The sequence below is a fragment of the Notolabrus celidotus genome, chromosome 20 (genome assembly GCF_009762535.1).
Source record: "Notolabrus celidotus isolate fNotCel1 chromosome 20, fNotCel1.pri, whole genome shotgun sequence".
In the NCBI taxonomy this organism is placed as follows: Eukaryota; Metazoa; Chordata; class Actinopteri; order Labriformes; family Labridae; genus Notolabrus; species Notolabrus celidotus.
In genome coordinates this window covers 29,231,494-29,257,452 of record NC_048291.1, presented here as the reverse complement: position 1 = coordinate 29,257,452, position 25,959 = coordinate 29,231,494, and the positions used below count along the sequence as shown (strand labels likewise).

The following is a 25,959-nucleotide window of genomic DNA, read 5'->3' as shown; positions in this document are numbered from 1 at the left end:
ACTGCTCTGGTGTCCGCTTGAGTCAGCAGTCCTGAGAATAAGTCTCCCATGCTCTCACGTTCCTCAGGAGCTCTGAACGCCAGGTGATTCTTTGTGATTTAAAAGCACATCTTCCAACATGGAACAGGCAGTCTGAAGGTATTTCAGCTTCCTGTGTGGATGCATGTTTCTAGTTTTAGAGCAAACACAGCATGCTCTGTTTACCTCCTAGTCCTGCCCCGCCAGATCTAACCCCCTCCTTGATCCACGTTAATCCTCTCAGCTAATCTCCCCAATCATGAGTGACAGCCAGGAGGAAATACAGGAATAGTCAGATTGTTACACCACACACACACTCCCTGCCTTTTTTACCATCCAAGCCTTTCAATGGAGAGGTGAAGTCTCTGCGCTCTGAACCACCTTCGCTCTCAAGGCCGGAGATCCTTCGGTGGGTCGGAGGACCATGTGTACCACAATGGTGGTCCTCACCACCATCGCTCTCATCCTGCGCCAGAGATTCTCCAACAAAATCAAGCCGTGAGTACTCTTCATCTTCATCATCATCATCATCATCTCATCATCTCTGTATCTGGAAGTATAAAATGAATCTGTCTCATGAGTGAGGCGTGAATAAGAGAGAGTGTTTCAGATCTGGATTTAAAGTCTCAGTGTTTGTGTTTAAAGCATGAACTAAACATAGCAGACCTCCAGCCATTCTACAAATATCATCACACACAAACAAGTGCATGTCTGTTTTCATGTGTGGGAGAGTGAGAGAGGTAGTGTGAGTCTTATCCGTGCCTTTGATCTGAAATCACTCTGTGATTATTTTAGGGTTCGCCTCAGGCGGCAGTGTGTGTGGATTAAGTGGCTCGATACATAACAACAGTGTCCTCCAGCCGGGTTTCTAATGGAGACATGAATGGAGGGGAAAGCGTCCCAGCTCTTCAGCTCATAGCTGCTAATTGACACAAAGTGCAATCTTCCCCTCTTCCACCCGTCCCACCTCCCGAGCCCTCGGAGCCTTTCACACAGCTACTGCAAACAATACCTCCAGGAGCATGGCAACAGCTAGCTCACATGACCACCAGCTGACACGCTCATGAACCTTAGTAGCTGCCTTTCCAGATTGTGTTTAGATTAATTCACTTTAATGCATCAGCTGAGATTTATGTTATATATGTATGTATCACCTCACACAGGCAGAAAGATGCTGCAGAGAAAGAGGTGCCATACATGAGGAGCAACGGAACCAACGGAGCGGCAGGCAACCAGAAATGACGACCATGAGCATCACAGGGTAAGTGACCACGAACCAGGTCTACTATTTGAGCCCAGGCCACAAAAAGGGGCACCCAGTGAGTCTTTGTAGGCTGATGTACTCATAACCAGCAGAGTCATGTGACCGTTTTCATTTACTGTTATGAAACAGGAAGCTTGAATGCTGCTGAAAAGATGCACTGATGTGTTCCTGGTTGTTCTCATTGAAGAGTTTCTGACTATGGTTAGCAACTTCTCAGAATCAGAAATACTTTATTTATCCCAGGGAGTGAAATTCAGGAATAACAGAGCTCTTATAAACAGGATGTAAGAAAGTTAGATATTAATAGAAGAAGGAATAAAATAAGATATGAATACAAATAAAATAGAATGAAATAAAATAATAATAAAGTATATACAGAAGTGCAGAATAGTTAAAGTATTAAAAAGTCCTTTCAAAATAAAAGCACTGGTTTCTTTTAGACACTTTCTGAACCTCTGATCATTTTAACTGATCGTCTTTATTTTAAGGTTTTATCTTTTATATTTTCATCTTGCATTTTAACATTTTTTTAGATGCTCAGCTTCATTTATTCTCAAATCTAAATAAATAGAATAATTATAACCATTATGAGATATTTTATAACTTAAGATTGACAAATAAGTCTTATCTCTAAAGGGCTGAATAATCCTGAAAATGATGGGTTATCAAAAATGTTTAATTTCGAAATATGGCTCAGATTTTCAAAATAAAAGTAACCACATGTGCCCTACATTTATGACTTTCAACTACAAGGTGTTCCTCCATGAGAATGACTTCTGAGAAAACTGTCAGGTGGAATAATCTGAAAGCTGAGGCTTTACTCTTTAACCGTGGTGCTTATAATATTCAAACCGCATTGGGTTCGTGTGACACTTTGATTTAAAGTTCCTTCTGTTTTCTGTAACTCCAAACTGTCACAGACGTTCCCCAAAAGTCAGACCATGTACCTTAATTCTTATAAAGAGAATAAACCATGATGTTGGGACACATTTGAGATAAAAATGAAGGCTATGAAAGCTCTAACGTTTGTTTTCTTTGAGTCTTCACCTCGAATGAGACGTGGATTTACTATTCCTGAGTTTTCCCTGGACTAACCCGCCTCTCTCTCTCCATGTGTCCTCACTGAGATGTTATTGTTCTTCAGTTGTATCCTCAGAGTCTGAAATCAGACAGACCTTTCAGGTGATTCACCAAAAGCCCGGACTACATCCACTGATAATCTCCCTTAAGGTCTAAAGGACACACCACTTAGTATTAGACACTGGGACTGGACACAGGCGAGGAGTTGTGCAAAGGTCCAGCACTGATGTAAATCCCAGGTGTACCCGGGTCAGGTGAGACAAAGCTGGTGACATCACCGGGGTCATTCTCAGAATCCAGGGAGCTTCTCTGTCTTTGTCAGGACTGTCCCGTGACTCTGGCTCACATGAAGTCTCAGGAGATGCTTTAGATTAGAAATAAGAGAAACCCTCTTTAAAGGTTGAACTGAATTAGTTAGAAAAAGAGACGTGGAGACTTATCTGAAAGTGTGTGTGTGTGTGTTTGTGTGTGTGTGTGTGTGTGTGTGTGTGTGTGTGTGTGTGTGTGTGTGTGTGTGTGTGTGTGTGTGTGTGTGTGTGTGTGTGTGTGTGTGTGTCATTATGTTAAGCAAGGTTTACAGAGGGGGGCTCGAGCCAAGAGAGAGAGAGAAAGTGGAGCAGTGGAGCATGTTACCGAGGCACAGATGCAGAAGGAGCTAAGATGCATGCCCCACATTTCTCCTCGATCGAGTATCCATCTCTACACTCCTGATGATAAATGATTCAGAGGCAGAGCAACAATCCATCATGTCTCTGAGTCTTTGAGGGGTTATCATGAATACATTACCTCCATGCAGCATGAACAGTCAGTGTGGCTTTGAAAGGTCTGAAGTAAAGTCCCGTTGTGTTCACATATATCTTATCTCACCTGATCCAAATAAGAGACAAACCATCGAACAATAACAACTTAAAGATCTTTAACATTGTTTCAGCAGCGTTCAGCAACAAGAGCTTCATTCACTGGGCCACTAATCTGTAATCCTGTATTTATAATCTCCAATGCTAAGAGAATAATCTAGTTTAAAGTGACTGTGGAGTTCGGACCGAGGCAAGGGAGCAAACTCAGACGAGGGAGGGAAACAAAGGGAGCAAACAGACCATGGAAGGAAAGAGTCATATGGGAGCAAAATAAAAACAGATGAGGGGGTGAAATGAAAATGGATGAGCAAAGAAGCAAAAATGTTGCAAAATGAAAACACATTGGGGAGCAAATAAAGGATGGAAAAGGGCTCTTTGTAAAATCAGATAACAGAGAAAAAAAACAAGAACAGAAAAAGGAGCAAATTATAAAAAGAAGGGGAACAAAGACAGACGAGGACGCAGAAATAAGAGCGAGGCAGGGTGCAAAGAATAAAATAAAACTAGACAAGGGAGTGAAAGACAACATATGAAAATGTTCTGCTGCAGAAAAGAGTTAGGAAGGGAGTCTAAGTCAAATCAGCGATGGAGGCATGCAAAAAAAAAGACCAGAAAAAGTGTAAAAGAAAATCTGGCATTGAAGCGAAACAAAGACAGAAGAGGATGCAAAAATAAGAGAGGGACAGGATGCAAAGATTAAAATAAAATCAGACGATGGAGCAAAACAAAAATGGGTAAAGGAGCACCATAAAAGCAGATAATGAAGCCAAAGCACTCATTTTAAAGAGGCAAGGTCTTTAAGTCGGGTTGGTTTGATGTATTCTTTTACTTGTCATTATTTAACAACACCATTCACAACTTTTCATGTCAGTGTTTACGTTTGCTAAATCTCCTTTGTTCCACTAAAGCCTGGTTTGTAATTCCTCTGTCAAATTGATGCTGTAGGTCTGTGTAGTCCTGTTTCAACGCAGAAGCCTACGCACATACCCTGACATGCACATCCTCTAAAAAACGGTCTACAAGTTGAAAAACTCGGACTGCAGGCCCTGTGATTGGTCCACTGGGTCACATCGTATTTCCTGCATTGAACATTTCTGTGCTCACCGTACATCGGCCGTTCATTTCATCTCCTCTCTTTTATCCTTTGTAATAATTACTGGATGATAGAAAGCAACATTCATCAGCTCCAGTTTAATATAACACACTCTGAGTAGTTCACTGTGCACAAGCAAGCAGAAGCGTAGCAGGACCAGAAACAGGGGATCTGACCCAGCATAGAAATCACACTGACTACAAGCGTTTAGGCGGAGTCCTGCAGAACGACGAACACATTGCACAAGTATGTAGTGCTTATCATGGTGTCGGCCACTACAGCATAGAGTCAACGCAGGAGTGTAACCAGGCTTTAGACCAGAGAAGGCCGTCCTCACACTGAGAAACAAGAACAAACAAAAAGCTGAATTTGTGTTTGTTTGTTTTCTAACACCGCCCTGATATATTCTCTCTCTCTCTCTCTCTTTCTCTCTCTCTCTCTCTCTCTCTCTCTCTCTCTCTCTCTCTCTCTCTCTCTCTCTCTCTCTCTCTCTCTCTCTCTCTCTCTCTCTCTCTCACAGCGGCCTCTGCTATCAGGACTCCTCTCCGCTTGATACTACAGGAGAGATTTCCTGTCGTCTCTCCGTTGCTGTCTCTCACTGATCACATTCTGATTCATCTGCTCTTGACAGCTCATGCCAAGACTCCCACCAGGATTTGGGGTGGGTGGGGGGGGGAGAAGTGGGCTAGAAAAACAATGGGGCCTGCTTTGATTGAGGCTTCATCTTTCCGTCCTGCAGACACTTTTATTACTGAAACAGGAAACAGCAACTGAGCGAGTCCCAGCCGGGGACAGCAAGAGAGGCCGAGTCCTCAGAAACAGAACGTGCTGTTGTCTTTCCTGATTCAGAAATTCAACCAAATTCCAAAACAGAAATATTCATGTGCCTCTTTTTTTCTGAGTGTATGTTCTGCTGTCATTAAGTCTAATGATGTGAGGAAAGGATGGCTGGATTGATGTTAAGTGGCCTCGTTACTGCTGATTCAGATGCTCGGGTCTGGTGTTGTAGAGTCTGTGGCTTCATGTCGTCCTCACAGAGATCAAAGAAAGCTTTTAAATACATGTTTGTTGCTTCTGATGCCAACAGAGAGAGCGTCTGTATAACCTCAGAGTCTAATTCACTGTACTGTACTGTAGTTCCTTCATTTAACACTTTGTGACACAGTCAGTTATGTTTCTTCACATTTCATCCTGAGCTGTTTGTAGTGTGTTTTAACTTCAACAAGTACAATCTTTCTTAATAAATAAAAAAAGACTGAACTGTTACTGATGCTCTTCTTCTTTAAAGGTGACATATCATGAAAAATTGACTTTTTAATGGTTCTTTACCTGAAATCTGTGTCCCTGTCTACAAACCCCCCGAGAATGAAAAAAATCCATTCTGCCCCTGTTCTGATTTCTCCACCTTTCTGTAAATGTGTGCTGAAACCAGCCGTTTCAGACTTCCGTGTTTTTGTTACGTAACAACAATATCCGGTCTGTCACGGAGTCAGAGCTCGGAGCTTGTTCAGCCCATAGACTGTATAAAATAATACTGAATCCCTCCTCCGTTTTTCATTCCCTGCACACATGTGTGCTAACAAGGAGCTTAGGAGGGAGGCATGCTAGTTGTAGGCTGTCTTAATAAACACAAAGGTCGCTTTGACTCCCCACGTCTGCAGATTTGAAGATCTAGTGGATGATTTTTAGTTTTCATGGATAAGTGCTAGCGCTAATTAGCATAGCCACATAGCTACATGTTGGTCGCTGTGTACCAAGACACACGTCGACATGCTGATAAATAAAACAACAAGAAACACTAAATCTGTGACCAATGGTTCAGAAAGGTCCTGCTGCAGGCGCCTCTCCGTCAGGATCAGATTCTGGATCAGATTCAGAGGGTTGAAGTAACGCGGGTCTGTGAGCAGCCGTGTATATTCAGCCAACATGTAAACATTAGATCAACGTGCTCGACGGCCGAGGAGGCCACACCCACTTCCTGAGGGGGCGTGGTCAGAGGGAAAACAGAGTGTTCTGATGAGGAATGAAGAAGAAGACTTTTCAGGCAGACCAAAATCTGATTTCAAAGTGTTTTTTTGAGCATAAACTTTAAAGACATGTTTTGGGGACCTCTTAGACCAATATATGTTGATGAAAAAAGCGTGATATGTCCCCTTTAAACCACACAACCAATCAATCCTCAATCCTGTCTTTACCGTTGCAGGTAAAAGATGATCCAAAGACAAAATCACTTCCAATCAAGTCGAGTTAATCGTTTACAGTGAGGTGAGCAGGACAGACGTGCTCGCCATTGTCCCTTAATACTTTTATCTCGTGATCCAAAGTCAATTGTTTAGTTTACTGAAGGTTAACAAAGCTTGTTTTCGCGTGACAACGGGTTAATTTATCTTGTTACTCTCAGAAAACAAAGGAGCAAGGTAATACCGCCTCGTGAGGACACTCACCTGCTCACCTACACATCACCTTAAAAGACTTGAGTGATGTTACATTCTTCAAATTAATGAAATTTCAAATGTGTCATCAAGTTAGTCTAAACACCAGTGATTATCCTGGCATGGCAAGAGTCAGTGAGCTCTTTTAAATCCCTCCTTATAACATACTTTTATCACAGAGCCTTTCCTGATTTTGTCTGAACTTTATTTGATTAGATTTTATCCGTCTTCAGAAATATGTTTTTAAATAATTCAATTCCTTTAAAGTTCTTTTAAAACATGTTTTAATTCTTTATCTTGTCTTGTGTATTTGTATGAACTGCCTGTTTTATTTTGCATCATGTGAAGCACTTTGTAACTTGGTTTTTGAAAAGTGCTCTACAAATAAAAGTATTATTAAAATGATTTTTACATGATAAACATTGCAAGTAATAATAAGTAGAGACCTCCTGTCTCTTTGTGATAACAGCTTTATGACAGCTAAATATTATTAATGTAAACACAGCTGAGCCTGACTAATAGTGTTCAAACCAGTGAAGTAGCTGCAGGTTTGAATGAAGTCTGCACAGATTTATGAACACCAAGCCTGCAGGAATCACCCCGTCCTCACAGTCGTTTCTGCACTGAGCTCGCCTCTGAGTGATTTGAAACAAATCTCTGTTTCTGCCAAACTCATGTGACGTTGGCGTGTTTAAGTTGAGCGATGCAGTGAAACACTGAAACCACACAATCTATCTCTGAGCTTACTGGACTTATCATCGCACTGATTGAAAGTGCAACACACCAGACCTGGACGTGGACCTCACTGAATTAAACATCGGCCTGAGTAGATAAATTATTCAGCTCCTTCATTTGGTTCGAACTGATTCGCCCTGGCTGGTTTTCTGAGCTGTGACACCACCTGGTGGTTAAACTGTTTGGTTATTCTCAGTCAGCAGGAGCCAGAAGAGGTTCAGGAATACCAGCTTCACACTGGAAACACAGCCCGACCTTGTAGGAGCTCTTAAAGATGCTCAGAGTCTCAAAGTGTGGAAGTTTGTCTTCTGAGTTTGGTGTGTTATTGAGCTTTACATAAGGACATGTTTCATAATCACATTCTCTTCTACCTCAGGACCTCATTGACCTCCTCCAAACAAAAATACCCACCCGTAGCCTCAGGTCCTCCTCTTCCATCCAACTCATCCTCCCACCTGCTCGCTTAACCACCATGGGGTCGAGAGCCTTCAGCCGCCTCTGGAACTCTCTCCCCCTGGATGTACAAAATTCCACCTCTCCCACCACCTTCAAATCACGCCTCAAAACTCACCTTTACCTCCAAGCATACTCACTTTAATCTGTCTTTATGGGACTGGAATGACTTCCCCTCCCCTTTCATGTTTCTAGTATTGTATCTTTATTCTAATGTATTTATGTATCTATTTACTGTTTATTTATTTATTTGTTTATTTCAACAGGGACAGTGTACAGCCATTTAGTTGTACCAGAGTTAGCTAGCAGCTAACTTACATCTGTAGTCCCTGTGCAGGAGACAGAGGTGATGCCTCTGTTAAAAACAAATAGTACATAATTTAAACAGCTACACAATAATACATAACTACTGCAAAACAACTGGGATACATTGACATCAATGTAAATTGATGTTGAGTGTTGCTTTTATTTTTTGCTATGTTGTAAGGTGACCTTGGGTGTCCAGAAAGGCGCCTATAAATAAAAAGAATTATTTATTATTTTTAAGCAAACCTGTGGAAACAGCAGGAAGTCACAAAAATATTTATTATACTTTAGTGGTTGAAATTAAAACAAGTACCATCATAATGACAGCAAAATATGGTGTACAGAATTAATCAAAATTAAAATTAATACATTAAAATAGCAAGAAATAAACAGAGACTTAACCATAAAAAGTAATTTTACTTCAAGCTAACATTTAATATTTTTTATAAATTATTTATGGCATAAGGTCAGGTCTTTAACTCTGCAAATACTGTATCTTCCAACTTCTAAGGTTATTGTAAAAAGACGCTCTCAGATATTTTATCCAAGAGGGAGCAGAAACTACTTTACCCATAATGCACCGCGGAGTGTAAACAGGAAGTGTATGATTCGGCTAATGCTAATGCTACAATAAATCTGTTTCAGATTTCCTGGTTAGATGCTCGTTATTTACTATTTACCTCGTGTTCACCTCAATTTAAGAGAACATAGATACTTTATTAATTTAAGAATAGAAGTTTAAACCCGGAAGTAGTGAATGAACAGCTCGAGTCTTTGCTTTCTGACGTGATTCGTTTCAGAAACTTAAAATAAATCACTTTTTTAAAGCTGAACTAACCTCCACGGTGTTAAGGTGTAACACAACTCAACCTGGAGCTTCTTTAATGAGGAATAATCTCGTGTTATGTCCTCACATGTTCAGTTATCCACATGCCAGAGGATGGTAACCCATGGAGACGGGAGACGCTTTACCTGATTTAGCTAGCTCTGTGGTTAGCTGTTAGCATCAGTTGAACTCATCGAGGAGATTTCAGGATGGTGAGACTAACAACATGTTCATGATGACACATGATGTGTGTAAACAAGTGTTTAATGCAGTTTTTAAAATCTTTATGTTACTAATTGAAGTTTACACTAAGCTAGTCACTTAAAAGCTGTGTTTCCTCCGAAAGTACCAGGAACTATTAGTCCCAGAACCTTTCAAGCGACATTAAAGGGATATTTCAGTGTTTTTGAAGTGGGGTTGCATGAGTTTTAAATCACTAGTAATTAAGCTAGCCACAATAGATGCTGCTCAGCTCAACCCCTGTAATGAGAAACTGCAGGGAGCAACAGCACGCAAGCTAGGCTACAGGTCTCTGCAGATGGGGCCAGTTCTGCTAATTTAGCTCATTTTGAAAGACTCAGACCCAAGCACTCATCTTGGTTGAGGTGTACGCTCTACTGGGATTTTTTTTCAGCACTTTTCCATTGGTTAAAATTCGTACAACCCTGGTTCAAAAACTCAGAAGTATCCCTTTAAGGTTCCTAGGCTCTTAAAAGCCTCTTCTTATTTTGTCCCAAGCACTGTCGATTGTTTTAAATACTCCACTTATTGGTTTAGAGGTGAAATTGGCAGCTAGTACTTAAAAAAGTATGTAAAAAGTATGGCAACACATCCTGACTGGCTTCTGAAAGTGTCAGGTACTCATCTCAATCTATCAAGCTTCAAAGATCATGTACTTTCACATAGTGTGCAACCTGGAGCAGAGACCTCTCCATGTGGTCCTAGTCCCTAAAAGTCCTGAGTCTACTGAAAACAGTGCATTCAGTGGGAACGCAGCTTTAAACTAACATTAGGATGATATATTCCAGCTATGAAATCATTAATTTGACTACATCTTTATTCACAGGCCGCCAAACCAAGAGGCAAAGCATTCAAAAGTAAGACACAGTTTTTCTGATACTTATATGCTTAGATATCTCATTATCTTATGCATGCTAAGTCAAAGTAGTAGAAATAAGAAATCAAAAGCTGAAAATCAAACAAATGTAATAAGCTGCTGCAAAACCATCTCCTCAAATTCTCCTCAGGTTCATACGGAGATGATGATTTGCTGGACAGCTTGTTTGATGATAAAAGTAAGTGCTGCTGTTATAAACCACACCCTTTAATCTTTACAGTGATGGTATTATGACTCTGAAAGTGTCATTGGATATATGTTTATGTACTTCCAGAACATCCAAGCAGAGGCAGAGCGACGCGTAGTGGACCGCTGGTTCGGTAAGTCAGACTTTTAACTACTGAATCTGTAACTGGTCCTGTTGATGACACACTCCTCTTCTCTGTCCACAGCTCTTCTGCTACTGATAACATCTTCAGCATGCTGGCAGAGGAGGTGAAGAGAGATGGAGATGAATCAGAGGTACGTAGATAACCTTCTAGAAGTGTCACACGTGTGCATCTTCATATCATCATCATCGCTCATCTCTGTTTTTGTTGAAGGACTCTGACGTCTCTGCAGCAGATCCAAACGACATCCTGAAGAACATGAAGGTGAGACTTTATGAAGGTGGCAGGTCTTCGTTCTGTACATTAGTCTGCACATCTCTGAGGTTGTTTGTCTGTCTCTCGTTCAGGACTTGGATGATATGGACGCTGAGATTTTTGCACCAAAGAAAAAGCCGAGCTCTGCTCCTGCACGAACAACGCCTCATGACAATAAAGGGATGAAGACAGACTCTCCTGCATCAAAAACAAACGTCAAACCAGAGGACACAGGTAACTTTGCTTTAAATCATCTCTTACTCTGCAGTTCACTTTAAAAGCAACACTCAGAGAGATCTGTGCCTCCTTCCTCTGACCTTAGATAAACCCGCTGCAGAAGCCAAGAAGCCGACCTCTGCTCCTCCTTTGTCGACCGCACAGAGCTACAAGAAGTTCAACTTCTCAGGTCAGTGTGCCTCCTCCTCCTGTGTCTCTGTTCAGCTGAGCACTAAGGGTTCCTCTCTCATAGCTTTGTTCTGTTTCCTCAAACTGCTGCGTTCGTTCAGACTCTGGAGGTGATGATGACGAAGGTGTTGTTCAGACACCTCACAGAAAAGGTACAGCTGCTCTCAGATGAAGAACACTAGAGAGGAGACTGAAGAGTAGAGATGCAGACTTTAGGTTTCTGAATGTTTCTGAATATCACGGCCCCTTCATGACTCCTTAAGGCTGACTTATCCTGCACTTCACCTGTTAGATGCCGTTTGAATTCTTTAGTTAATCAATTATATCAACTTCACTGAGAGTGAGGAGGAAAGGGAGATAGACTGGCAATCTGACATCCTGAGCATTTTCCCAGTATGCTCCCACTACGACATCATCAGAAGCTCAGGTGGATAAAGTTTGGAAGTGTATTGAAGTTTAGGATGCAGCGCAACATGTGACGTGGGGACTGCTGCAGGAAAAAGTCTCATGCAGCCACAGGTGTGCAGAGGAGAAAAGCAGGAAGAGGCAGAGGCAGAGGTGTGTGTTAGTAAAGCAAAGGGAGAGAGAGAGAGAGAGAGAGAGAGAGAGAGAGAGAGAGAGAGAGAAAGAGGGGCTGTAGAGATAACGAGGGTTAACGAGCACTAACAATCTTCCTCATACTGTGAATTATCCTCTAATTCCATCCATTATAGTTAAACTGTGAGAACCTGAGGATCAAATCCGCTATAAGTGGAGCTCATCACCTCTTAAAGGATGTTTTTAATATTTTCAGCTGCCATTTACATAAAAGAGGAACATAATATAACACAGAAGCCACTTCATCGCTAAATAAACACTGAAACTTACTTTGAAATCTGATTAGAATCTTCCCACGTGCAGACAATTATTTTTCAAACAATAAAACCAGAGCAGGAAGTTAAATTGAAAGAAATAACAACTTTCTGACCTTGAGCGACTCAGCTGCAGTACCACCATCCTCCACTTGGGGGCAGCAGGACACACTCTGCAAATACTGCAAAAGTTGAAAATGATGTTCATCTGTTTAACCAGCTACAGTTCAGGATCTTTGTGCATGTGAACATGTGTGAATCTTTGTACGTGGTGATTTAAAAATGCATCCCGAGTATTTAAGAGTCACAGTTTGATGATCCCCCTGCAGATGAAGAAGACCCTCTGGCTGATCTGCTCGATGACTTGCTCCCTGATGAACCAAAGTCCAAATCTAAACCGAGCACGCAGCGCTCCAAACCTGACAAAGCTGCTCCATCTCCTGCTGCGTCCCCCGCCCTGGAGACTGAAACACGTGAGCCTGAAATGACCTGTGGTTCTTTATTCTCACATTTCAGACCCAGCAGCACTGAATGTGTGTGTGTGTGTGTGTGTGTCTTTGCTCTTCAGCTAAGGCAGCAAATAAACGTGCTGACATCACCTTCGATGATGAGAAGGACGACCTGATGGATGCTCTCGGGTTTGAGAGTGAAAAAAGCACTCCTAAGAAAAAGGAGAGCGTGCTTTGGCCCAACAAGGAGAGGTACCAGCTCCTCCTCTCTCTGATTGTCCTTATTTAAAGAGCTTGATGATAAATTATTACTGCTGTGGTGCTTTCAGGTGCTTTGTTTAACAAAGCGGCGTCCTTCTCCATCTGGCTTATCGACTCTTTCTCACTTTGTTTCGCCTTCTACCAATCTCCTCAGGACGGAGCCCCCGCAGAGAGCTCGCACTCGCCTGGATGAGATTCTGCAGAGTCTGACTCCAGCTCATCTTCTGGAGAGACCCCCGACCGGTGAGATGAAGGACCAGGAGGGGCGGGGACAAGAGAAGACCTCAGGTGGGACTCAGGTCTCAGAGCATTATGAACTTCAGTGTGCAGGATGGTTTAAAGACGATGAAATACTGAACGGTGAATGTGTTCCCTTTCCTCAGAGCCTGTTTTAGAAGATGACCTCACGTTCGGGGCCTATCAGCCCACCCTGATGTCCACGCCTGAAGGAAGACAGTCCCTCAGACAGTCTGTCAGGTGTGTGTGAAGTCCGGCCTTGGTGTTTTATTGTAGTGTTTCCACCTCCTTCCTTTGTACAAAAGTGAAGCCAAAATAAGAGCCAGAGTCTTGTGCTCGGCTGTCCAGTGCACGCTCTGTTACAGGATGTCTATATAGCTGTCAATCAAGGCGTTACATCCCATTTCATGCATGCAGCCATGAGGGGGAGCTCTGAATGTTTTGGCCTCACTTTTATGGCGCTGTCATGTCATCAAACTTTAATGCACACTAGTTTTCCTGTGCTCAGATTTTCCACAGAGGATGTGAGCTCGTCTTCCCCAGAGAGGAAAGCAAAACCCACCACCCCGTCCTCCAGACATCGCAACTCAGCCGACTGGCTCGGCCTCAAGACGGACGACAACCAAACCTTTGAAGAGCCCGAAACCAAAGAGAACAAGACTCCAACCGAGTCCACAAAGACTCCAGCAGAGTCTACAAAGACTCCTTCCTCCCCTCTAACAGAGAGAAGACCTCCAGTGAGTGGTAGTCCTGCTGTATCTGCTGCCAAAACTGCTGCAGAGCCCTCAGCCCTGCCTGATGATGCCCTGAGACAAACAACGCCAGAGGTCTTCAGAAGCGAGAGGAGAGGAGAGGAGGAGGAGGACGACTGGTTAGCAGGAGCGCTGAGCAGGAAGAAGGCTCTGACAGGGTCACAGTCTGAGGCCAAAACCACCAGACAAGAAGACTCTCTCAATCTGGAGGAGGAGACGGCTGAAAGGTACGGACTGCCACAGAAAAGACACCACAGAAGAAGAATATTTATCACTGAATCACATCCTGCTCTTATTTCAGCAAACACGTCACTGCAGCAGCTCCTAGAGGGAAAGAGGACGCTCCAACGTCTGTCAGAGAAACAAGGTGACACATCTTAGTTTGTCAGTAATGTTCTTTAAGAGACAATGCTTGTCTTTTTGTAAATATTCCTCTTTTCGTTGTGCAGAAACGCTGCACCTGTCCGAGAGAAGAGGACCAAACCAGGTATTTAAATCTGTCTCTCAGTCATCGTTTCTCACATGGCCTCATGTTCATGTCCATAAGCTGCAAATCTTCACTGATTGTAGAACAGCAAGGAATAAAACATCACATCAGAGACATAACAGTGTTAATAACATCAACACACACCACAGTAGATCCTTTTATATCCTAACAAGAAGAGGAAGGAGGAGGAAGGTCGTCCTCGTATGGAAGGAGGAGAATCAAAGATGGACTCTCGCTCTTCCTCGTGTCTTATAATAATAATGACGTCACGTTGAACTCCTCCTCTCTCACAGATACCCTCCCCACCTCACCACACTCCCCCGCAGAGCATCCACCTGTCTCTCAGTCTCACCCCCCCTCCTCCCCTGCACCCATCCACACTAAGATCAACCCCGTTCAAACCCGTACTCCCTCTCCTCCCTCAGCTGTTCCTCCTCAGACTGCTGGTAGTGTTAGCCACCCTGATCCTCCACCTCCATCCCTGCCCTCTAAAGGACTTGCCCTGCCTCAGACGTCCGGTCAGGCTCTGAGTGAGACCTCCCAGCATGCTCCAGTGCTCACACCCATGTCTTCTATACTCACGGACAGTCTGCAGCAGCTGTTTCTGCAGCAGCAGGTCGGTTCAATCGACTTTCAAAGAACTTGAAGAAGCAGAACGACGTGTCTGACGTGTCTGACGTGTCTGACGTGTCTGATGTGTCTGATGTGTCTGATGTGTTTGTTCTTCCTCTGAAGATGATGCAGTCTCAGCTGCGGGGTCTCGGAGGAGTGATGGATGCAGGAAGTCTGCAGAGAGAGCAGCAGCCTGTTGATTATCAGGCCCTGCAGGCTCGCATCCTTCAGCTGGAGGGTCAGGTGTGTGGACAGATTATTCCTTTAACGTAGAGTCTGCAGGTTTTGACTAAAGGACTGCAGGAATGATCTTCTGTGCATGAACCTGCACAGCCTCATCCTGATCCCGTGTTCTTCTGCAGGTGAAGACGCTGCAGTTAGAGCGAGACCAGAGCCAGTTTGTGCTGGAGAACATCCATCAGCGGCACAAACAGGAAATGGAGCTCATGGACAACACACACAAGTACTTAACTTCACAAAGACACACTCCTAGCAGCGTATTTATGTGTCTGCATGCTCCTGATAGGCTATTAACCTCTCTGTGCCGTGTGCAGGGCTCAGGTGAGGAGGCTGGAGGATCTGTCCGCTCAGAGGGACACACAAGCACAGCAGGAGCGTGAAGACCTGCTGGAGCGTCTGGCTGCTGTGACGAAATCTGCAGAGCTGGAACACTCAGAGCTGCAGGCTCAGTACCAACGCAAGCTGACCCAGGCTCAGCAGGAGAGAGACCACGAGGTGGAGAGGCTCCGAGACCTCCAGAAGTAAATGAGACTTTATGTCAGGAATAACTTCCTCAGTGAGTGCATGGCCTTAAGGCAAACACCCATTCGTCTCACTTTGTCTTTAAGGAAATCCGTCCTAGAGATGAAGAGAGACCACGAGGACCAGATCAAGAGACTGAAGAAGCTGAAGGAGGAAGAGATCGATGCAGTGACGAGCGCGACGTCTCAGACCAGGTAGGATTCACTCTTCAAACGACGGTCCTGGAACCTGTGCAGGATCTGAAACACGTCCGTCTTTCTTCCAGGTCTCTCACGGGGGTCATCGAGCAGATGGAGCACTTCTCCTCTCGGCTCGGGGATCTCTCCTCCCGGGTGGAGAGCACTCACGAACACACGTCTCAGTGCCTGGAGAAGGGGGCGCGGCACCGAGACGAGCAGCTCCGAAGTACCTCTAACACACACACACACACACACACACACACACACACTTTGTTTATTCCACGGTATAAGTGGGTTTAAGGTCACACTCTGATTTTGCGTTTCAGTGATGCAGGACCGGCTGTCACAGAAGCAGAAGAGCATGGAGGAGGAGAGAGCTTATCTGAAGGAGATCATCTCCAGGATGGACACGCAGCTGAACGAGCAGCAGAGACAGCTGGAGAAGGTCAGAGTGTGTTTGAGAGAAGCTGCTCTGGACTGTGTGTACACAGAGGACAGAGGGATTTTAAAACACCTCTCTTCTATCTCTTTCTTCATCTTCTCAGGAACGCTGGAAGATGACAGCCGAGCAGGCCAAAGCAGAGTCCACGCAGAGAGGCCTGGAGGACGAGCGGCGCGCTCTCAGCATGCAGATCAACATGGAGCGAGAGGAGCTGGAGAGAGCCAAGGTGCGGCTGATCATCATGCAGCTCAGTGCAGCTTTTCCCTCTTTGTGTATTCCAGCAGCCTCCCTTCACCTCTCCTGCTGTCTTTCATCAGAGCGCCTTACTGGAGGAGCAGAAGTCGGTGATGCAGCAGTGTGCAGAGGAGAGGAGGAAGCTGGCAGCTGAGTGGACTCACTTCCACACGCTGGAAAAGCAGAGACACGAGAGGGCCGAGCGAGAGGCCAGCAGCCTGCTGGAGAAGAGAGAGGGCTCCATCATCAGTCTGGCACAGGTGAGCTTCAAGGGGAGGGAGGAGAAGCTACAGAACCAGTGAGGGCTTTGTATTTATTCTCCTGCTTTTAAAGCTGTAAAGAAAAGATGACTGAGCACTTCATGTAAACATATTTATTCATACGTGATGCTGTCTGGCTCTCCAGGACTCAGTAAAGTCACTCTGTGTTGTAGGAACAAGCTGACCTGAAGCTGCACACAGCAGAGCTCAAACAGAAGGAGATGGTCTTGTCTCAGGAGAGAGAGACTCTGGAGAGGCTGAGAGAAGAGCTGGAGAGAGAGAAAGACAGAATGAGCAGCACAGCGCTGAGACTCAAGACCCGAGCCCAGGAGGTGGAGGCCTTCAGTAAGGTACGTTTAGGCCCCTGAATGCATCACGTGGAGCTTCATTCTATCTTCTTCTGACCTCTGACCTTTGAGCACTCTTTGTTCTTTCCAGCTTGCAGCTGACAAACATGAAGAAGGAGAGCAAGCGCTGCAGGAGGCGAAACGCGTGGAGGCGGAGCACGGGGCACGGCTGAGGAACATCCAGACGCAGACGGAGCGTCTGAGGCAGAACGAACAACGAATCCTTCAGGTTCTCTCTCTGCTCCCTGTAAATACAACACACACACACTTCATGTGATCGTACCTGGATCGTACTCACACACGTCTCATTACAGGAGCGAGCGAGGCGGAGTCACATGCAGAAGGATTCAGAGAACTCCGTCACATTTTTACCTCAAATGATTCAACCTGTTCTACCAGGTGAGGTCAGATACCCTCTGAAGTTATGACCTCCATAAACACTTTGAATAATACTGAAGATTTGATTTTTATTTACAGACGCAGTTTCATTTTTGCCAAACCCTGACCTCACGTCGACCATGAACGCTCAGACTCCTCCTCCCCCTCCGTTAGCAGACTCTCAGGCCTCGGCTCTTCAGGCCAGTCTGGCTCTGTGGAGGTACACCGCTGAAAAGGTAACCATGAGGACGCTTTGATGATGAGAGAGTGAATATAACAAACATTTAGAGACTAGAGCTGCAAGATAAATGTTAGTTAAATCAACAACACAGTACTGTAAGAAGCAACACTGTGAGTTGTCAACCATCTTCAGATTAATTGGTGGGAAATATTACGAATGAGAGAGTAAGAAGAGAGCGAGGAAAACATCTGAACACAGAGATGTGTTAAATATTTGTTATATCAAATCTGCCCAACAGCAAGACGACTTGGAAACTGAGATTTTGGAAGTTTGCACTTCAGAATTTAACTTTTTTCAGTTTTGCAAACTTTAATAGGTCCCGCTCATTTTCCTTAAACAGTATGAAGCAGACAGAACGTTTGCAAATCCCTGCAGAACCTAGTTTTGTCTCTAAACTGTTTTCCAAGTGGGTTTTAAAGTCATAAGCTATACAGATGTAAATATTACCCTCCTGTTCGATCGGCTCTGAGAGGAAACAGAAGAAATTTACATCAGGATCCACAAGTTTTTGTTCACGGACTCGTCAACTATTCTCTTCTATAAATAAAGGTGTAAAAGCCTCCCCTCAAAACAGAAAGAAAAGAAATACAGAAGCCTAATGCATTCACTTAAAAAATTATGTTTTTCTGAATTCAGAGATCAAATATTTTGGGCAATGGTCTGTCTCTAGAGTTGCTACATAGCCAGCTTTAACACATTTCAGATGCATGGCCTTATATCCATGAAGCATGCCATACCTGCTCAGCTGATCCTAGAGTAGTGCTTAAACATCCAGGAGATCAAACCAGGCTTTACATCTTAATTACTGCAAAGTGTTGAGGCGCCTGCTGCTCAAACTGACACCATGTATGCTACTTAAAGACACTTCTCTCAGTCTTAAACTTTATATCAGAATAACCGCAGATATTTTCTGCTCACATGAATGCAATGTTCCTGAGAGAAGTGGTACTTCTAAGATTCTTTTCCACAAATAATAAAAACACAGGTAGGTTGAGACTTTAGCTCTTTTATTAAGTTGCTTAGAAGTCCTTTCACACAGCTGAGATACATCAACACTTCATGCACTGACAGTCTACTTCCTAACTCTTGTTCTCCTCAGGATCGTGAATACCTCCAGGAGGAGCAGATCTTTCTGGACAGTCTGAAGAAGAAATCTTACAGATCACTTTTCAACGCAGATTGACAAACACTACTTGAATTTTATACAACATCCTTTGAACTTTATTAAAACATGTTTACAGCAAAACATGGCTCTTAGTTTCTGTACAGGATGATGGCATCACTGGATGAGTCCAAACTTCATGTCGCGCCTTCTTTGGTTTCATCTGCAAGGTACAAAAAGAAAAGGTTAAGATTTGTGACGAGAAGTTTGTCAGGCAAAGATGAAGAGATGTTTCTTTAGTCAAGCCTCAGGTTACCATGACTCCACACTTAGTTCAGACAGGGATAACATGTTTCATCACTGGCTTGACTCATGAACAGTCGGTCTTTGATTATTCACCTGTTCAGTGTTAACCTCCAGTGTCTCCTCCATCCGTCAGTCTTGCTGTGCAGATTCTACAACCTGCAATGAAACATAAACCCGTCACTGAGTGTTTCAGCTCATGCACACTGAAAACAAAGATTTGAATGTTTCTCAGAACAGCTATGTCCATCGTCAGTTATCGCATCAGACGGCACTTCCTATGCAGCAGTTTTCATCACAGAGTATGTTTAAGCTTTAATAACACACAGCTGGTTGTACACACCTGATCACATCACCTGCAGCTCTCTGGTGGTCCATCTCACATCTCAGGGAGGATCCACAGTCCTGTAAAAACATGCTTCATTAGTGGAAATACTCCAGGAGGGATGTGACACCACACTTCAGTCTGCAGCAGGTCAGATACCATTGATTTCAACAAATTTATATTCAGACAGGGATAACAAACTCATCATATATGCTGCAGAAAATCAAGAAAAGAGAAGGTAGAAGTTTAAATTTACCTTTGCTTGAGATGAAAACTTGATCATCTCTTGTTCCAGCTTGATTTCAAATCCATCACAGCTACCTGTGAAGTTAAATGAAAGGAGAAACATTATTACAGCTCTGATTGAAGATATCATGAGGTATGCTAGTCATGAGGAGGACCACGTGTCTTTCTTTAAAGTAAGATTACAAGCTAAAATTAATATCTATATAAAAGGTATGATCATGTAACTCATCGATCTGGTACATTTAATGTTTGTTTTCTGAAACAAACTTGAAACTAAAGTCTAACTTTTCCTCTAAACGCCCTTCTTCCACGTGTTAGCTGTAAATGCACGGCAGCTAGCTTAACAGTTGGAGCTAATATTTCACATGTAAGCTGTTTTAGGATTTTAATTCAATAAAATATTACATTCTTATTATTTACTCAGACAATATTTACCTTTTCAGGGCGGCTCAGTCTCAACAGGCTTCATTTTAAGGTGTAATCGTCCCATAAAGAGAATGTTCTCAGGAGCTTCATGCTAACACTCAGAGAGCTGACACAGAAAGAGGCTGAGGGAAAGTCTTCTTCGTGGTTTTATATACTGGCGGTTTGAAAACCAGCCTTAGAGCGCAGTACCGCCCCCTACCGGACTGGAGGAATGTTCAAGAGATTAAATGAGTTTAATTTTAGAAAATCAATCCAGATTATTTTTAGCTGATTAAGTTTCTATTAAAAGAGTCACAATTTAACAACATATTTATCTGCCTGTTGCAGTACAATCAAGAAAAAGTATCATTTAGTAAAATAAAAGAAGTAAAAATACAAATACAAATAGATAAATAAGGAAAGAATACAATTTAGATAAATACAAATGTTACAGATGGATTAAATAGAAGTAATTACAGGCAGTTTTAAAACTGATTCAGTAGTGACAGGTTGTTGACATGGTGTGATTATGGTTTGGTAATGACAGATTTAGCAATATAATAATAAATAAATAAATAATGTGACCAGTCATTTGAATTTGCTAGTTTTGCAAGCCTACTGTTTAAAAAAAATCAATTACATAAATATATTGGAAAAACATTCATTTTTTATAACATGATATATCACAATGCAACACATATGCAACAAGAAATGTTAGAAATATCATTAAATATGAGGTGGATAATGTTTGACTTAAATCAGGTCCCATATTTCAGTGATGTCTGCATTGTTTAACTGGGTGGGTTTAAAAATGACATTGTTGGGTGTCCCATAAATTATTGCCATTAAGGACTATGCAATACATATATCAGATGTGTGCATGTAACACCAATGGGTGTGACACAAAAGCAAAAGTGAATGAATTACAGTGAAGTTTGTCTGCTTTGTTGGAGAGATGAATTAAGTCCTCCAGTTCTGCTAACTCATTTATATTGATGTCTTCTGGAGGACATTTAGGGGACACTCAGTGTTTGTGCATCTAAATATTTAATAAACCTATTATGCAATGGAAAAATTGAAAAGATCCACATTACATGGCCAAAATTACTCTACACCATTATTCATTTATTTTATGGTACTAGATGGACAAACAATGTGCAGTAATGAAGTCTAGTTAATTCAGCATGTGCAACATTTACCTGGGCCTACACCTAATTTGGTAAAGGTTTTTATATTTTATATAAGCCTACACTGAAAGTAGTTATTTGTAATACTGAGTAAGATCTCTCATGCTCAATAAATTTGGTTTATTAAAAAATATATATATATATTATCAGAAAGTAAATATTTAGCATTTCAGGCTAGCTTAAGGTTGTTGTTGTGTTAAAGGACGGCATGAAGTTAATTAAATCTTGATTTTAGGACAATAAAATATATTTTTATTACAGGTTGGACTTTTATAAAGAATATTTACCCATGTTTGACTTTTGCAAAGATTTCCAAACAATATAGTCTTGAAATGACAGGTGTGTGTTAGCTAGCTGTTTTAGCTAGCTATCGAAATGATAGCTAGCATGTTTATTATGAAGCACCTGGTAACTTTTATTTCTTATTTAAAAAAATACTTATATTTTGTGACATATGACAACTTCATCCAGTCAAATGTTAATTATTAATATGGCTGAATTATTTATCTAACAACATAAAAAGGTACCAGGTATTAAGATAAAGGTGGGAAAAAATGATGATGAGCAAGCCAGCTCAAGAAATTCAGTTTGATATCAATAAAAAGGTTAAATATTTAAAGTTTTAATGGGATTTATAATGGGATACTTTTATTTCTTTGAACTAATACTTTAGGCTGGACAGGTATGCTCTGAATGTGTCGACAGGTAAGGAAGAGGATCAGGACCACTGAATGAAAAAATAAATTAAAGTCCAAAAACATTTTTGTTTATTATTATGAGAAAAAAAGTGTGAATTCTGACAATTTTTCTCATAATAATAATAAAAAATATATATATAATTTGGACCTTAATTTAATTTAATTTAATTTAATTTAATTTAATTTAATTTATCCAGTGGCCCTGATCCTCCTCCATAGAACAGGTCCTTCTGGTCCTCCTCAGGGTAAGTTCTCCTCCCCTGCTGTTCCCCCTTCAGTCACTAGGGAGAGACTGTGGACTACAAACAGCTCCACACTCAGAGGGTCCCGCAGACAGCAGACAGGCAGGACCAGGACCAGAGAGTCTGCACCGCTCCGCCATCCGCACACCGGCCTGCGGGACGCGCCGCACTCTCCGTCCGGGATGGAGAAGGACCCCTCAGACCCAGACCCGGACCCGTCCTGCCACAGGAACGGGTTCGTGGGCGTCCTGTACGGGGAGTTCTCAGACACGCTCAACGACCGGGTCCGGTACTCTGTGAGCCTGACGGAGCGCGCCCTGACCGTGCAGGGGATCTCCTCGTCCCCCAGCAGGACCAAGGTGGTCTTCGACCTGACGGACTGTGTGGGCTGCAGGGCGCACAGGGGGCCGGACTCCCAGGACCACGGAGCCTACTTCACGGCGTACTTCTACCCCTTCAAGAGGCGCTGGATGAGCGCAGGACTGACCCGGCAGAGACTGGAGCAGTGCTTTCGGGTGGCGCTGGTCCAGGACCCGATGGCGAACCTGCAGGAGGCTGAGAGGTGGGCTCGGTCCATCAGGGAGGCGTCCGCCCAGCAGGCGCCCCGGAGAGACGGTGAGGTTCACTAAGAGAGGCTGGATTACAGAAATACAGAAATACAGGATTATACAACTTTTATTATTACACACACCCAGGGGCGTCTTAGAGGGGGGGCAGGGGGACTACCTAGGGCCCTTCATGGTCCTGAAATAAAACATGTTTTTGACCATGCTTTTATTTTGTTTTGATAAGATAACTCAAATTGTTTGAATAAATAAACAAACATTCAGAATTTCATGCTCTGTGAGATCCTGTTATGTTTGTTTCTCTGGAATAGCAATAATGTTCCTGGGTCAATTTGACCCGGGGCATATTCAATTATCCAAAGGTGTCAGAATCCCCTAAAAAAATCCCAATACACATATTTTAAAATCTAATTTTTAACTCCATTACTAACCATTTAAATCAAGATTTGGTCCATTGGTGTTCTTTAATCCTCACAGATCATAGTCCAAAGAGGATAACTCACTTGATTTACATTAAGAATCATGTTAAAACTTTTTCTAATGAACACCGGAAAGCCCTAAATATAAATACAATAGTTCTACATGACATAGATGTTTCTTTATTTTATTTTACATTTGGATTTTTTGTTTATTTTTATGAAGTGATGTTGATAAATTAACTCAGGACCTCTTCTGTCACATGCTGCCCAGATTTTGATGCTGCATTTAGCTGGTTATGAAGGCATATACTGCCTAAAATAGACTTTAAAAAGGGTCAATTTGACCCGCAACATAACAGGAGGGTTAAGTGGGGAATTGTCATATTTGCATATTAAGTGTGGGTGAATCTGAGTGAAAGTAAACTGTATGTTTTTAGAGTTTTATTTGACTTCCTGAAGTTAGATTAAACCAAATAATGCCCCCTTGTTGTTATTCAATGAGTCACTTGGCTTCAAATAATCCTGTTTAAAGAGGTGGACAGTCTGAAGGTCAATATTGTGCAGCTACATTTGGAGAAATTGTAAAATAAATAGTATTGATATGTAGCTTAGATTTGAGTAACCAGGATAGTTTTAAGCATATATTTTAATTAATGTAAATAAAGCAGTATCATAGCAGCAGTGTTATATTCTGTAGGGTTGACTGTGGTGATGGGGTCCACTGGGATATCTAATTCCTAGCGACGCCCCTGCATATACCAACATGCAGTTACAAGGAGGATGTTGCACATGAGTTTTAGATGTATAGATGATTTAAATACTGCACAGTGCATGATTCATGATGCTGAAAATCTGTTTATTTTCTATTGAAATGACAGAAATCCTGCAAAACAGAAACAGGGGCTTATGCTCCTTTAGACTGTGGGGACTGACTTATGTAGGCTGGCATTAATTATGTGTTGCACACTCTCTTATAAATAGCATTTATTTACCCTTTCTGCATCCACTCCTCAAAGCGTGCAACATTACTAACATTAGGTTATCATGCAAATGTTTATTACAACAGATCAGGATTTATTTTTAATGTAAAGTGAAGTGGCAACAATGAAATCCTCCATGCTTTATTATTTCAGGACTCAAAAACAACATGCATTTCCAAAGATGCATTTAAAAGTAGCAACAAGAGAAAGTCTGCTGCATTTAGATGTACAGAAACTTGCAGATTTAACACGTCACACCTCGTACAAGACAAACTAGTGGATCAAAGTTGAAGATTTTGAGGCAGCACCCCCCGGCCACCCTCTAGGCACGCTCCTGCTGTAAAGTGAACCAGTCTGACAGAAGCTCAAATCCAGCTGAGCACCTTTCTATCCACACAGACCGGTCTATCAGAGAGAGGGAACACATTCCTCTGCCTCTCAGAAACCTGCTCTACCTGCGCTGAAAGCTGATCCACCTGCCAGGAGTAATTACAGCTGCCTTGTTTATTCAAACGGCCCACATGAGAGGGATGATTCTGGATCTGGAGTCTTAGCACACCAACCAACACACACACAAACTTACAAAACTGATCACTTAAGTAATTAGATTTGGTCCTGATCCTCTGTCAGCGCTCAGCGTGGAGCCGCTGCTCAGCCTTCATTCTTCCTGCTCGGTTAAATTCCCTCTGAGACGTTATTGTTGTTCTGAGCACAGAAAGAATCACAGGGAAACAAAGAGCTCAGTTTGTGTGTGGAGCTGGAGTCTAATTAGACCCCGTTGTGTCTCGCTCTGTTTAAAACAGACTGTCCTCAGATTCTTTGTCTCCCTGTCTCATTAGCCTCTCTGTGCTGCGTCCTGGTCCTGAGTCATTACCATGAATACAATATGAAGAGTGTTTATGCAGCTGATCGCTCCTCTCTCAGTCATCGGGGACGACGTGGGGATACAGAGACAAAGTTGTTCTCTGGTCCCAACATGAGGACTTGTGTCAGGCTGGGGACTGGAAACAGATCTTCAGGTTTTCAGCTCAGGACAGGTGAGGTACCCAGATTTAGGAAAGTGCCCCTCCGGTGTTATTTTTACGCGACTGCTGCCAGCTTTGACCGGGAGGCAACCTTTGGTGTTGAATAATAAAGCCGATGCAGAAGTGTTAGCTGGAGGCTGGCTCTGAAGGCAAAAAGAGACTCCAGTTACACCCCTGTTAAAAAAACCTTCACTGGATTCTGTGATGCAAAAAGTACCGGTCTCAGATCAGTGAATTAACCCTTTAATACCTGAGACCTGGAACTCTTCTATCAACGACCAATCCTGACTCTACTGGCACCAGAAGAACTCTTGTCTCTTACCTTTTAAATAATGTTATCATTTTGCATCAGTCTGCTATTTCGCAATAACAGACCGTCGCTATAAAGACCAGACTGCAGCTCAGGATGTGGCTCTGATCTGGCGTTGATTCATGCATCACTCACCTTGTTTAACTTAACCATCAGTGGAAATGTTAGGTCTGTATGAGTACCAACAGCTCAGTTAGCTTGTATGCAGAAGGCTGCAGAGTTAGCCGTGTAGCCTTGCGTTCACATGCATCTGGCTGCATACCTGCACACATACTTCACTATGAACGACACGTGTTATTGGTGGATACCTCCAGAGTGCACGCCATAAATAGATGGATCTTTATTTGTCCTGAATAAGGATATTTGTAGTCACGGTCTTTACAAGAGGACATACATGAAACATACATAAATAAACAATAAACACCCACCCAGCCTCACAACAATGGTGCACATCACCCCACATGTAAACACACAGAAGTGCTGTGGCAG

The 25,959-nt window shown here is 42.7% G+C and overlaps 2 protein-coding genes, 1 long non-coding RNA gene and 3 other non-coding genes across 10 annotated transcripts in view; 2 read left to right on the top strand and 4 right to left on the bottom strand.

The window, feature by feature from the left end:
• Positions 1–8,806: 8,806 nt before the first annotated feature.
• On the top strand, positions 8,807–18,899 carry LOC117832186 (fas-binding factor 1 homolog). Of its 3 annotated transcripts, XM_034711202.1 has the most exons (30): positions 8,807–9,276; positions 10,131–10,161; positions 10,312–10,359; positions 10,456–10,501; positions 10,574–10,643; positions 10,724–10,774; positions 10,858–10,999; positions 11,088–11,171; positions 11,272–11,322; positions 12,351–12,494; positions 12,590–12,722; positions 12,886–13,019; positions 13,115–13,208; positions 13,477–13,947; positions 14,022–14,087; positions 14,170–14,207; positions 14,633–14,823; positions 14,943–15,062; positions 15,182–15,282; positions 15,374–15,580; positions 15,668–15,775; positions 15,847–15,986; positions 16,087–16,205; positions 16,306–16,428; positions 16,520–16,696; positions 16,870–17,046; positions 17,135–17,272; positions 17,358–17,442; positions 17,521–17,657; positions 18,762–18,899. In XM_034711202.1, exons 1-30 carry the CDS (start codon positions 9,274–9,276, stop codon positions 18,843–18,845), a joined length of 3,513 nt encoding a protein of 1,170 aa, XP_034567093.1. In that variant the 5' UTR covers positions 8,807–9,273; the 3' UTR covers positions 18,846–18,899. The 3 variants fall into 3 exon arrangements, with proteins under 3 accessions (XP_034567093.1, XP_034567092.1, XP_034567094.1); XM_034711201.1 differs by lacking the exon at positions 11,272–11,322 and having other exon boundaries at positions 14,501–14,823; XM_034711203.1 differs by lacking the exon at positions 11,272–11,322 and having other exon boundaries at positions 8,811–9,276.
• LOC117832188 lies at positions 18,651–20,208 on the bottom strand. The gene is made up of 5 exons (XR_004635162.1): positions 20,074–20,208; positions 19,649–19,713; positions 19,411–19,472; positions 19,164–19,226; positions 18,651–18,987 (listed from the first exon to the last, which is right to left on the bottom strand). It is a non-coding gene; the product is annotated as an uncharacterized LOC117832188 (long non-coding RNA).
• Positions 19,065–19,133, bottom strand: LOC117804624. Its single transcript, XR_004629198.1, has one exon. It is a non-coding gene; the product is annotated as a small nucleolar RNA R38 (small nucleolar RNA).
• On the bottom strand, positions 19,297–19,370 carry LOC117804626. Its single transcript, XR_004629200.1, has one exon. It is a non-coding gene; the product is annotated as a small nucleolar RNA SNORD49 (small nucleolar RNA).
• Positions 19,407–25,959, top strand: part of LOC117832187 (sphingosine kinase 1-like) — a 25,683-nt gene continuing 19,130 nt past the window's right edge. The window contains exons 1-2 of one of the 3 annotated variants that reach the window (XM_034711205.1): positions 19,407–19,542; positions 22,207–22,785. In XM_034711205.1, coding sequence (XP_034567096.1) covers positions 22,353–22,785 — 433 coding nt within the window. In that variant the 5' untranslated portion in view covers positions 19,407–19,542; positions 22,207–22,352. The other 2 variants (XM_034711206.1, XM_034711204.1) reach the window with 2 other exon arrangements.
• Positions 19,537–19,608, bottom strand: LOC117804625. Its single transcript, XR_004629199.1, has one exon. It is a non-coding gene; the product is annotated as a small nucleolar RNA R38 (small nucleolar RNA).